This window comes from Sabethes cyaneus, chromosome 2, assembly GCF_943734655.1.
Source record: "Sabethes cyaneus chromosome 2, idSabCyanKW18_F2, whole genome shotgun sequence".
Lineage (NCBI taxonomy): Eukaryota > Metazoa > Arthropoda > Insecta > Diptera > Culicidae > Sabethes > Sabethes cyaneus.
This window is the reverse complement of record NC_071354.1, coordinates 48,065,717-48,078,835: the sequence shown is the minus strand read 5'-3', so window position 1 is coordinate 48,078,835 and position 13,119 is coordinate 48,065,717. Positions and strand designations below refer to the sequence as shown.

General features: G+C 42.3%; 1 protein-coding gene across 1 annotated transcript; it reads left to right on the top strand.

Annotated features, from left to right (window-relative positions):
- Positions 1-803: 803 nt before the first annotated feature.
- On the top strand, positions 804-2,263 carry LOC128737457 (elongator complex protein 4). Its single transcript, XM_053832094.1, has 4 exons — positions 804-847; positions 923-1,086; positions 1,253-1,368; positions 1,427-2,263. The coding sequence occupies exons 2-4, from the start codon at positions 936-938 to the stop codon at positions 2,249-2,251; spliced, it is 1,092 nt and encodes a 363-aa protein (XP_053688069.1). The 5' UTR covers positions 804-847; positions 923-935; the 3' UTR covers positions 2,252-2,263.
- Positions 2,264-13,119: the final 10,856 nt, after the last annotated feature.

The window sequence follows — 13,119 nt, the reverse complement described above, 5'->3', positions numbered from 1 at the left end:
CGATGATTGTTGTGCGTGACTCTGTTCAAAGTTGCTGGGAAAAGTTCGAACAATATTTTTTCGAGTTCAACATTTAGGCGATTTTATGAACTGTACGATACAAATTTAATTGCCTGGTGTTTTCATTAGGCAGCACGGATCGATTTCGTGATGATACGATGATATTTGTTGCCGTTTGCTTGCAGTCATTATTTTCAGCCGCGTTCATCGACTGATACTCCGCAAGTTTTCGAGCAAAAGATTCAGAAGGTTTCATCGAGATTCATGCGCACTTGGTTACGACGAAACGGAAATGAGTTACCTGTCACTTCTTTAGTCAGTTTCTTTAGTCAGATTCTTTAAATTATTGTATTTACAAAGGCAGAAAAGGGGGATTATCGGTAAGCTCACCCTGTACGATTGTATGCAACGTGCCGGTTGCATGCAAGCTCTTAAAACACACGATATATTTATACGTAGCCAAGACACTAACCATTTATGGATAAACCTATAGATAACCCAGAACTCATTTTGTTTAATATCAAAGTTCCTATTGTAAAGCAGAATTTTAACCCATATTGCATTTTTCGATGCTTAACACAACTCGAATTAACACGAAACCAAATTATGCGTTATTAATGCGTGAATTCGCTATAAAACTCACGAAACTAGTCTAGCACGAACACGAACCTGTCGGATAACGCGAACTCGTTACATGGCCTATGCCCATTATGCGTAACGCTGCCTGCTTGGATGAGAACTGTCAAAAATTATGTATTTCGCATCAGTCCAAAAAAACGAAAAAAACAAAACAAACAAGAAAGCGCATTGAGTAGCGGTGTTTATCGTGTTTATGCTACATATTCGGGTAGGATCAATTATTTCTCACGCTCACCTGTTTGATAGTTATTTCTAATTTGATTCTAAATTTTATTTGTTTTAGGAAATCTTCAAAAATGTCTAGTTTTGTTAAGCGCCGAGGAGCAGTTTCCATCAAAGGAACCCGTGCTTCGCTGCACAGTGGGCAACCGATTACTTCATGTGGCAATCCATCACTGGATCACATCTTTGGCGGTGGATTTCCAATCGGATCGGTAATTGCAATCGGTTAGTGTTGAAACATTCGTTATTTTTATTTCTGTAGTTTGATGGCGATTTCTTCATAATAGTTTGAAATTATGTTTGAAGACATTTCATTGCTCGAATGCTTGTCACGATTCTTATTCCATTCCTTTCTGTAACTTATTCCAAATTAAACAATTATATTTTTCAGAGGAAGACAAATACGTGAATTACTCCCGAGTACTAGCCAAATATTTTTTGGCTGAAGGGTTAGCTAACAATCACTCAACATTCGTTGCCAGTCTAGAAGAAGATCCTGCTGAACTGGTAAGTTCTGCCTACAAGCAAATGTTAAAATTTTCTCACCTAGAACCATAAATTGTAGATAAAGAAACTTCCCGTTCCCGTGGAGAACACCCCTTCGGAAAACAAAAACGTGACTCAAGCTCCAGAAGACATGCGAATAGCTTTTCGCTACAACCAACTTTCGGTGGTAGATCTGGAGCAAAAACCGAGCGCACAAATCGGTCACTTTTTTGACCTGTCCAAACAAATTTCCGAACATGAGTTAGCAAAACACGATGTTACCTATTGGGATGGTTCTAACGCTCAACCTTCCGAGATGTTTACAAACCCACACTACAAGAGCCTTCTCGATGCCATTCACCGAAAATCCAGTGAACCTCAGTTCAACCCCACCAGTGCAGAACCGAAGGAGAAAAACCTCCTTCGCATCTGCATCAACTCGCTTGGTTCTCCGCTGTGGTACGACCAGAACTTCTTCACGGACGCAATCAAATTTCTAACGATCCTGAAATCGTTCGTCCGCAACTCACTAAGCTGCTGTTTGATAACGCTTCCGGTGTATCTTTTCCAACACCTAGCAGACAACCACCGAACGGTGCGTCTGCTGGACCAAACCGATTTTTGTATCGCACTAGAATCGTTCGCCGGTTCGGACAAGGAAACCAATCCGGTCTTCAAGGAGTACCACGGACTATTGGACATCGTACGACTTTCCGCGCTGAACAGTTTGGCACCGTTTGTGCCGGAAACACGCGATTTAGCCTTCAAACTGCGTCGACGAAAGTTCGTTATCGAGAAGCTTCATCTACCACCGGAGCTGGGTGATGAGGAAACTGGGAAAACGAAAGCGGCGACGGCGGGTTTGAGTTGTGCGAGCACCGGAATGGGTAAGTTGGATTTTTAGCTGTTTCTGACATTTGGGTTAATAAAAATGATTTTTATTACAAAATGTATTCCTGATACTGCTCCTTGCGGGCGTTAACTTTTGGTTATGATGGACATTTGCGTAGCATAATTTTAGTTCATGCTCCGAAAGAAGCTGTCTTGGAAAGAATGTACAAACCGGTAAAATTATATTTTAAGAATGTGAGCTTCTTCTGGCTGGGGGTGCATAAATTAAGCGCTACACTGCGTAGAGCTTTCAGCTAAAACAAATTAAGAATGGGATGATAGCAGAACTACTCATATGAATCGATTTACAAAGTATAGTAAGCGAGCTAACGGATTTTTCAAAACTCGAGCGAAAAATTACCGTAAAAATTATTTTGATAGTTCAAAAATTTCTTATTTACCATAAAGTCACAATAATTGTAATGAATTATTCATCACACAGATCCGTTTGCCGATCATTTTAAAACACAAAATACCACTATGCATCATTTTTAAAGTAAATAATATCTGAGGAGCGAAAAACGCTATTTTAATTGCGTTTTTATCAAGAACAGGTGGCAAATGATTAAACTGATTTTTAACCCAAGTAAACTTATAATAACATGAAACAAATTAATAATTTTGATAGGGTAGATGAGGCATTACTCACATATCTTTTTTGTAAATGTTGCCAAATATCTACTCACCTAGCGCTCACCGAGCGTTGCCGTGACAACGGTAACTCATAGAAATAACAAGTGGAAAATATTCTGCTCAACGTACAGCACGTTTTAAAAATGATTCTAACGTCTCTAATTTTTTCATTTAGTGCTCGCTCATAAATAAATAATTTACTTACTCCCATCCATCCATTTTTTTAAACTAAATGTTTAAAGTAATGCTCGAAAAAAAAACAACTTTCAGTTATCACTATCACAATTTTTAAAATAATTACCGTGCACTACACTTTTTTTTCTTTAAAATATGAAAAACATGGAACAAAAGTTTTTTTTCCGTTCTTTTTGTCAGTTAAACGGTCCAAAGGCAAAAATACCACTGGATTCCAGCGTGGTATTTAAAAACTGAACAAGATTTATTCTCGCCTATTACGATTCATTTCTTTTTCTACAAAGTAAATTGTGACTTGTTAGTTACTATATGTCGTTACAGATCCTACAATATTCATATCCGAAAGCGAACGTTGTGTATTAGTGGTGGCCACGGTATAAGCATAATGCGGGCTAAATCAGACCTTCTCAATAGATTCGCGGCCCGAAATGACTTCTAACATTAATAAAATCAACCTATAGTTCCCCCTTCTACCATCCATCAAACCAGTCCGTGGGCCGCAAGGACAAAAGTCAAGAGCCGCAGGGCCACAGTTTGGCCGTCACTGTTGTATATTGAAAATGCCCTGCAAACTGTTATGACTGCCACGAATAGTGATGTATCTTTACTGTAAACGGCATTTTTGTACACATAGAAATGTAATTTTACGTATTAGCACACAGGGAATATACCTCATGAGGTTCAAATCCTGTAAAAGTCACCATCTTGACAGAAAAGGAGAAGTAAAATTAAATAAAAAGAAGAAAACTTATCCAATTTAATACTACTATGTATATTTTATTAACGACAGATACGTACTTCGCCTACGACTTGCAGGCTTCCTCAGTATCTGTTTTCGAACTGACACTGAGGAAGCCTGCAAGTCGTAGGCGAAATACGTATCTGTCGTGAATAAAATATACATACCTAGTAGAATTAAATTGGATAAGTTTTCTTCTTTTTATTTAATTTTAGGTTTCGTATTCTACTGTTAGGTGGCTTGCCGTCCTAAGACAAAGCCTGTTGTCGCTGCGCTCCTGGTCGTGTTGTTCCTACCGGATTTGAGGCGAACGCCATCTTTGCAGGGTAGTTGTCCGGCATTCTTGCAACATGCCCTGCCCATCGTATCCGTCCAGCTTTAGCCACCTTCTGGATACTGGGTTCGCCATAGAGCTGTGCGAGTTCCTGGTTCATCCTCCGCCTCCATACTCCGTTCTCCTGTACGCCGCCGAAGATCGTTCTTAGCACTCGTCGTACGAAAACTCCGAGCACTCGCAGGTCCTCCTCGAGCATTGTCCTTGTTTCATGCCCGTAGAGAAGAACCGGTCTAATAAGTGTCTTGTACAGGGTGCACTTTGTACAGGGACTTAGTCTGCTCGACCGCAATTGCTTGTGGAGCCCATAGTAAGCACGACTTCCGCTGATAATACGCCTCCGAATTTCACGGCTGGTATCATTGTCCGCCGTTACCAGTGAGCCAAGGTAGACAAATTCATCGACTACCTCAAACTCATCGCCGTCGATCAATATACTACTGCCCAAGCGGTGTCGTTCGGCCTCGGTTCCGCTGGCCAGCATGTACTTTGTTTTAGACGTATTTACCTTTAACCCAATCTTTTCTGCTTCGCGCTTTAGTCTAGTGTACTGTTCAGCCACCGCCACAGATGTTCTGCCGATAATATCCATGTCATCGGCAAAGCAGACGAATTGACTAGATTTGTTAAATATCGTGCCCCGCGTGTTGATATCGTATTGTAGCGCTATGTTGAACAGCAGACATGAAAGACCATCACCTTGACGAAGCCCTCTGTGTGATTCGAATGAACTTGACAATCCACCCGAAATCCGAACACAGCACTGTGTACCATTCATCGCAGATTTAAGCAGTTTAATAAGCTTCCTGAGGAAGCTGTTCTCGTCCATGATTTTCCATAGCTCGTTCCGGTCGATGGTATCATATGCTGTATTCACGGCCCTTTTGGAGGATTTGCCGCAGTGTAAATATTTGATCCGTTGTAGACGAAGCCGACTTGATAAGTTCCCACAAATCTATTCGCAATTGGTGATAGACGGCAAAAAATGATTTGAGACAGCACTTTATAGGCGGCATTGAGAACGGTGATCGCTCGATAGTTCTCACAGTCCAACTTGTCGCCCTTTTTATAGATCGGGCAGATACCCCATTTTTACACTTTTCCGGTAGCTGTTCCGTAACCCAAATTTTAACAATTAGTCGGTGTAGACAAACAGGCAGCTTTTCTGGTCTCATTTTAATAAGCTCCGCTCCGATGCCATCTTTTCCAGCTGACTTGTTATTTAGCTGCATGATGGCCTCCTTAACTTCGCCTGTCGTTGAGACTGGCACCTATTCCCCGTTTGTTGCACCGTCGAAATCGCTTTCCCCGCTGCCATGGTTCTCCGCCTGGGCGCCATTCAGGTGTTCGTCGAAGTGCTGCTTCCGCCTATCGGTCACCTCACGATCGTCCGTCAGAATACTGCCAGTCTTATCCCGACACATTTCGGCTCGCGGCACAAAGCCTTTGCGAGATCCGTTCAGTTTCTGGTAGAACTTTCGCGTTTCCTGAGAACGATGCAGCCGCTCCAATTCTGCATATTCCTGCACTTCCAGGTAGCGCTTTTTCTCCCGAAAGATTTGGTTTCGCTGCATCTTCTTCTGTTTGTGTCTTTCCACGTTCTGACGTGTGGCACTGCGCGTGTTGGACGCCCGCGTAGCGTTCTCCTGATCCATCACACTCCTACATTCATCGCCAAACCAATCATTTCGCTGATTCCGGGTCACATGCTAGATGGAGCTATCCGCTACACTGCTGATGGCTGTTTTGATAGTGTTTCAACAGTCCTCGAGAGGGGCTTCGTCTAGCTCGTCCTTTTCCGGCAGCGCAGCTTCGAGAGAACACGCGTAGTTTGCGGCGACGTCTGGCTGCTTCAGCCGCGCGAGATCTAACCGAGGCTTTCGTCGGTACCGAATGTTGTTTACAACGGAGAGTGTTGGGCGCTTCTTAACCATCACTAGGTAGTGGTCCGAGTCAACGTTAGCGCTTCGATAGGATCTAACGTCGATAATGTCTGAGAAGTGCCGACTGTTGATCAAAACGTGATCGGTCTGTGATTCTGTCTGATTTGGTGACCTCCAGGTGTACTTGTGATGGATTCTGTGCTGGAAAAAGGTACTACGTACGGCCAATATCTTGGAGGCGGTAAAGTCGATAAGTCTTAGGCCCATTTTATTGGTCCGCTGGTGTGCACTGAACCTTCCAATCACCGGGTTGTATTCCTCCTCCTGGCCGAGCTGAGCATTGAAATCCCCGATGACGATCTTGATATCATGTTTTGGGCAGCGGTCGTATTCACTCTCCAACTGTGCGTAGAATTCATCCTTGTCGTCATCGGTACTTCTGAGGTGAGGGCTGTGCACGTTGATGATGCTTATATTGAAGAATCGGCCCTTGATTCTCAACCAGCACATTCGAGGATTAATTGGCCACCACCTAATCACCCGTTTCCGCATCTCGCCCATCACTAAAAAAGCTGTACCCAGCTAGCTCGTGTGTGTTGCCGCAGCTTTGGTAGATGGTATGTCCTTCTCTGAACATACGAGTGCTCCCTTGGAAGTTGAGATATCGGCAGCTCCACCCCCTATTTCGCCGGAGGGCCGACGAAGCTCAAAAGAGCCCTCCTTTCCTGTTAGCATACGACCTTGGCTTCCACCGGGGTTGGGTATCCGATCTGCACCAAAGTTGCTCATATCCCGGCTGGTACCACGAGAAGGTAGGCATAGGAGTTGCTGAATAAGAGGCTATGAACCACTGTAGGGTCTATTTTATGCCTACACGTTCACAAGGCACCGACGGAACGCATTATTCAGCCGTTTACCGGCCCGACGGTTACCCATAATGACTCATCTGAGACGCACCATGTTGCGCAGGCGTATAGCAATACGGGCTCAACGTTTGAGTTGAAAATACGGATTTTCGTATGAGAGTGATCTCGTTTGAGCGCCAGGTGTTTCGCAGACCTGTAAAGGCACCCCTGGCCTTCCTGATCCGTGTGGTTATATTAATATCAAACGTTGTCTGGCTACTAAGAAATTGAAACGCTTTCATCTGCTTAGCCGGTTGTCCCGCTACTGCTAACGAAATGCAACCCTGTCTCACACCCATTGGCGTAGCTAGGTAATTTCCCTGGAGGGTGCCCAGGGGGTGCCTTCCGAAAAAGGGTGCCCAGGGGGTGCCTTCCGAAAAAAATTTCATTATGATCCAGTTACGCCGGCTGTCAGCGATAGCACAGGGTTTTGTAGGGAAATACCAGACGGGCTTCATGAGAGCCAAAACGAACATCAACGCGGTGGGAATATATACACTGAATGTTTTTCCGGTTTTTCTATTACAATGGGGAAAATTTCTGGAGGGGGCCTGCAAAATTCTGGAGGGGGCCTGGTACCCCAGGCACCCCCTCTAGCTACGCCAATGCTCACACCAGCAGTAACCCTTATAGGGTTGGATAAGACGCCATTGTGCCTCATCTTGCACAAGAATGAGAATAGACCTGGAATTCATTGATCTGTTTCAATATAATGCGGAGCGTTGTGATATGGCCTACACAAGATCGGCCTTCACGCAATACAACTTGCTACCGCTGGAAAAACGCGTCGATTTTTTCCTGTATCTAATTAAGGACTACCTAGACCTACTTTAGAGTACTTTCAGAATAATACAGAGCAACGTGATATTACGATGATTACCTGCTTCGGTTAGGTCTGCTTTTTCAGAGACTTTGACCAATATGTCCCAGTCCCAGTCTACCGGAGAAGTTGTGGTTTCCCATATACTGCTGAAAAGCTGATGCATCATCTGGGCTGACAAAGATGGGTCAGCTTCGAGCATTCCGGCTGAAATACATAAATCTATCCCAGGTGCTCTATTCGATTTCATACTCTTGATGACTGCTTCAATTTCATCCAGCGACGGCGTCTCCGAGTTGACGCGATTAATTCGACGAACTGCTCGCGTCATACGCTGCTGGTTTTGTTGGTCTCTGACATTTGAAACTCGAAAAAGTTGGTCGAAATGCAGTCGCTTAAGCTGTTCTGTGCGGTCCGAAGGATATTCCCCAGAAAGAATTCTCCAGAAAACCAATGCCCAGAAAGTACTAAATTCCAGAAAACCTATTCCCAGAAACTACTATTTACAAGAAAGCTATTGGCAAAGAAACAATATCCAGAAAAATATTTAACGAGTAATCCGTAACGAGTAAGTAAATTACACTTCTTTTTTCGCAAATGAGTTACGCTCGTTACAAGATGTGGCATCTATTTTAGTAGCAAACGTTTCCTAGATGATTCAGGGCGAGACGGCCGTAGGCCGCGAGTGTTTGCCGGCGACCCGCCGTCGGAAGCGCCGGCCGCTGCGGGGGGCAGCCCCCCGCAGAAATCACCTCTATTTAGATGCATGCGTTTTTCTAGGTTTACTGACTAGTAGGAGTTATCCCTTAGTTGAGTCCGAACGAGCGGTAGTGAGTAAGGACAGCATATATTTACCCAACAATGGAGTAGGCCGAAAGTTGTGAATGGTTTCTATGACAAAGCAAAGCCTAGGTGTTACATTTCGTTATCGAAACTTGCCCTTCTCTCTTTTTATACGACAGTCTGCGCAGCCAGCTGTTAGAGTGCAGGAAAATTGCAGGGCCAGTTGCTACGATCCTACTGACTCTAACAGCCTCTCCCAATCGAGATTCGAACATTCGATGACTCGCTTATTAGGCCAGCGTCATACCTCGAAGCCAGCTGGGAGGTTTCTATGGCATACTGTTTAAATTTTCCAACTGTAACAGTTAAATCCAACAAACCGCTAGTCCGACACCCAATAATCCGACGACTCGATAGTTCGTATTTCATAGACTAAATTGAGCATTTTTCAGTACAACACAAATTTATTACATATTTGTGACAATTTTTTCGGAAATTTCCAGAGTTGTGCACGTCTGGATGTAAACAACACGACATTTCAAAACCCCACTGACATTAGTTTGACTGCCGGATTATCGAGTCAAAATTCGTTAATCCGGCTATGAATTTGTCGGATTAGCGAGGTGGTACTGTATTCCACAACTCACAAGGTATTACTTTACAACTTAACGACGTGTGTGTGTGTGTGTGTGTGTGTGTGTGTGTGTGTGTGTGTGTGTGTGTGTGTGTGTGTGTGTGTGTGTGTGTGTGTGTGTGTGTGTGTGTGTGTGTGTGTGTGTGTGTGTGTGTGTGTGTGTGTGTGTGTGTGTGTGTGTGTGTGTGTGTGTGTGTGTGTGTGTGTGTGTGTGTGTGTGTGTGTGTGTGTGTGTGTGTGTGTGTGTGTGTGTGTGTGTGTGTGTGTGTGTGTGTGTGTGTGTGTGTGTGTGTGTGTGTGTGTGTGTGTGTGTGTGTGTGTGTGTGTGTGTGTGTGTGTGTGTGTGTGTGTGTGTGTGTGTGTGTGTGTGTGTGTGTGTGTGTGTGTGTGTGTGTGTGTGTGTGTGTGTGTGTGTGTGTGTGTGTGTGTGTGTGTGTGTGTGTGTGTGTGTGTGTGTGTGTGTGTGTATGTGTGTTTCTCGGAGATGGCTGAACCGATTTGTTTGCTATTACGCTTATTTTAAAGGTGTTATCACCTTGTAGATCACTATTGAATTGTTTTGCTGTCCGACATTTTGTTTAAAAGTTATTAAAAATTACGTGGCATGATTTTCTCCGGAACCGCTCAACCGATTTCAACAGTTTTAGTATCAAATGATGGCTCTTGCTACTGCAAATTTTTTTGGGAGGGTTTTTTCGAAAACAATCAAGCTGTTCAAAAGTTATGCTTAAAAATGTGCTTTTTCAAGGTGTCAATTAGTCGAACGTTTCTCAGAGATGGCCAAACCGATTTATGCGCTATTAGTCTCATTTGGTAGGCCTCATAGCCTACATAGATCACTATTGATTTGTTTTTTGAATGGATGTTTAGTTGGAAAGTTATAAGCAATCGTGTACAGCATAATAAAATTTGCAATTTGTCATAACGATTTTAACCAGATAATTAATCAGATTTCAATTATCTTAGTATCAAACAAGAGACCTTAACGCTGCGAACATATCTGCTAAAGGTTATTAGAATTGAAATTGGTAAGGCTATTTGAAAAACATTGATGAAATTATTTTAGCAAACTTTACTGAACCAAATAGAAAAAAATGCGATCATGTGCTCTAGCGTAAAAATGCCTAATTTTCCAGGCGGAAGAGTTTATTTAAAAAATATGGCGCAACTTTCTACACTATTAGGGTGACCGTAAATCTACCTATTAGGGTGTTGCAAATTTTTGTTTTTTTTTAAATGCGTCCAAAAAGGTACAGTGTCTCCACAAAAGTTGTAGAACACAGTAAAATAAGCAACTTTGCTGTACATAGTAACTATCTACCTCTTACTGGTTGCGAAGTGTAACGATTTTTTTTTTTTTGAAAATTTAGCGGAAATTAAAAAATTGAGTTATCGAAAAGCGGCTACGTCACAATTTAGATAATTAATTTTTACACGTCAAAAAAAATCAGCCAAAACGATCGTCTAGATACTGAGATACACGCACTGCCGTTGAAAACATATGGTTTCGAGGAGAGCGCGTTTAAACTATTGTGCAGGACTGCACTTCCCTTCAAATGATCCCGCAATTTTATTTCAAATCCTCAATGAGACCACGTACCGAAAAATACTTTGGGCTAACATTTCTGAAGGTAAAGGCTCCTGAACATGCATAACAAACAAGTGTTTCGACTTTCCAGTGAGGATCCCCCCTTAAATATTATTCCTGTCCAAGAACTTTGCACACGATTTTTTGATTGATTTCAAATATTCTAAAAATGTATCAGTATATTACATACACATGCATATGTGTTGATGATAACTACCATTACTATCCATAAAAGCCTCCCAGTTGGCTTCCAGGTATGACGCTGGCCTAATAAGCCAGTCGTCGTATGTTCGAATCTCGGCTGGGAGAGGCTGTTGGAGTCAATAGGATCGTAGCAACTGGCCCTGCAATTGTCCTGTACTCTAACAGCTGGCTGCGAAGTCTGTCGTAAAAAAACAGAAGGTCAAGTTTCGATAACGGAATGTAGCACCTAGGCTTTGCTTTGCTACTACCCATAGACGCATAACAGTCCCATGTGATATTTCACCACTTTTGAAGTAAGCCTGGGAATCATCTATAAATTGTTCATTCTTTCAATATTTCAAACAGTAATGTTATGTTTGTTCCCAAAATTTTGAAATAAATATCAAACTATGTCAGTCACAAGTTACAAATAAACGCATACCAGTCTCAGTAGAGAAAATATAGCAATAAACATCTGTTTTTAGGAAATGTCTGAACCGATTTGACTGAATAACTACCAAACGTAAAGTTTTGTGGACTAGAAGAATTCTATTGAACAGAATTTGGATCGGATGTACGGTTCGGAAGATATGTCCGGAACAAGGTCCGGAATATATGAAACTTGAACATAGAAGCACCTTTAATCATAATAAACCCGCCATGCGACACCTCCAAGTTCTCGAAATTGCATAACTAGACCATTGGTAGTCGTATAAAATGTTCAAGACATCATCGGCTTTATCTGAACACGTCAGGGAATGTTCCGGATCGAGGATCAGTTTCTGAGCTGAACTGAAATACAACATGTGACATCTTAAAGTACTCAAAATTGCAAAAGTAGTTCATTTGTCGTCATATAAAGTGTCCAGGATTACATTGGCCACAGCCGGAATCGTTCTAGGAACGTTCCGAATACATCCAGGAAAACGGCCAGTTTCTAACTTAAACCAAACCCCAGAATGCGACCCCGCTATTAACTCAAAATAACAAATTACAAATAAAAGGAAGACATTTTTTGATTCCTTTGAAATATTATACAAATTTATCTGTATACTAGCTGACCCGACAAACTTCGTATTGCCACAAATTAACCTGTGTTGTACATAAATCATGAATCTCGGATGATCTTTGTCACTATCTCGAGTTTTGCAAGCCCCCCAGTGGGCGGCGCTTCCGACGGCGAGTCACCGGCAACACTCGCGACCGGCTCGTCCTGAATGATCTAGTGTTACTATAGATAGTTTTTGTGGTCTTGTTATTGATTAATGTTTTATGGAAGAGTCTCGAATTTCTCGAGTTCGATTAGTTTTTGAGTTTCGCAAAAATTTCTGTTTTATTTGTATGAGAGTCCATATCCCCCTACCACAGGGGTGAGAGGTCTCTAGCTATCATAAAATAAATTCAAGACTCAAAAATCTCCTACATGCTAAATTTGGTTCCATTTGCTTGATTAGTACTCAAATTATAAGGAAATTTGTATTTCATTTGTATGGGAGCCCACCCTCTTAAAAGGGAAAGGGGTCGTAATACACCACAGAAAAAAAATTCTGCCATCTAAAACTCACATGCCAAATATGGTTCCATTTGCTTGATTAGTTCTCGAGTTATGGGGAAATTTGTATTTCATTTGTATTGGAGCCCCCCCTTCTAATGTGGGAAGAGGTCCTAATTCATCACAGAAAAAATTCTTGCCTCCAAAAACACCTACACGCCAAATTTGGTTCCATTTGCTGGATTAGTTTTCGAGTTATGAGGAAATTTGTATTTCGTTTGTATAGGACCCCCCCCTCCTAAAGTGGGGGGGGAAAAAAAAATTGTCTCCAAAAACACACATGCCAAATTTGGTTCAATTCGCTTGATTAGTTCTCGAGTTATGAGGAAATTTGTATTTCATTTGTACAGGAGCCCCTCCTCTTAAAGTGGGGAGGGGTCCTAATTCACCATAGAAAATTTTCTTGCTCTCGAAAACCTTCACATGCCAAATTTGGTTCCATTTGCTTGATTAGTTCTCGAGTTATGGGGAAATTTGTATTTCATTTGTATTGGAGCCCCCCCTTCTAATGTGGGAAGAGGTCCTAATTCATCACAGAAAAAATTCTTGCCTCCAAAAACACCTACACGCCAAATTTGGTTCCATTTGCTGGATTAGTTTTCGAGTTATGAGGAAATTTGTATTTCGTTTGT

What these genes read in the sequence shown, in the direction of transcription:
- LOC128737457 (XM_053832094.1), top strand. Translation starts at nt 936, where the DNA reads ATGTCTAGTTTTGTTAAGCGCCGAGGAGCAGTTTCCATCAAAGGAACC. An exon ending in CGGATCGGTAATTGCAATCG is followed by an intron (nt 1,087 to 1,252) that starts GTTAGTGTTGAA and finishes TATATTTTTCAG; the next exon opens with AGGAAGACAAATACGTGAAT. An exon ending in AAGAAGATCCTGCTGAACTG is followed by an intron (nt 1,369 to 1,426) that starts GTAAGTTCTGCC and finishes CATAAATTGTAG; the next exon opens with ATAAAGAAACTTCCCGTTCC.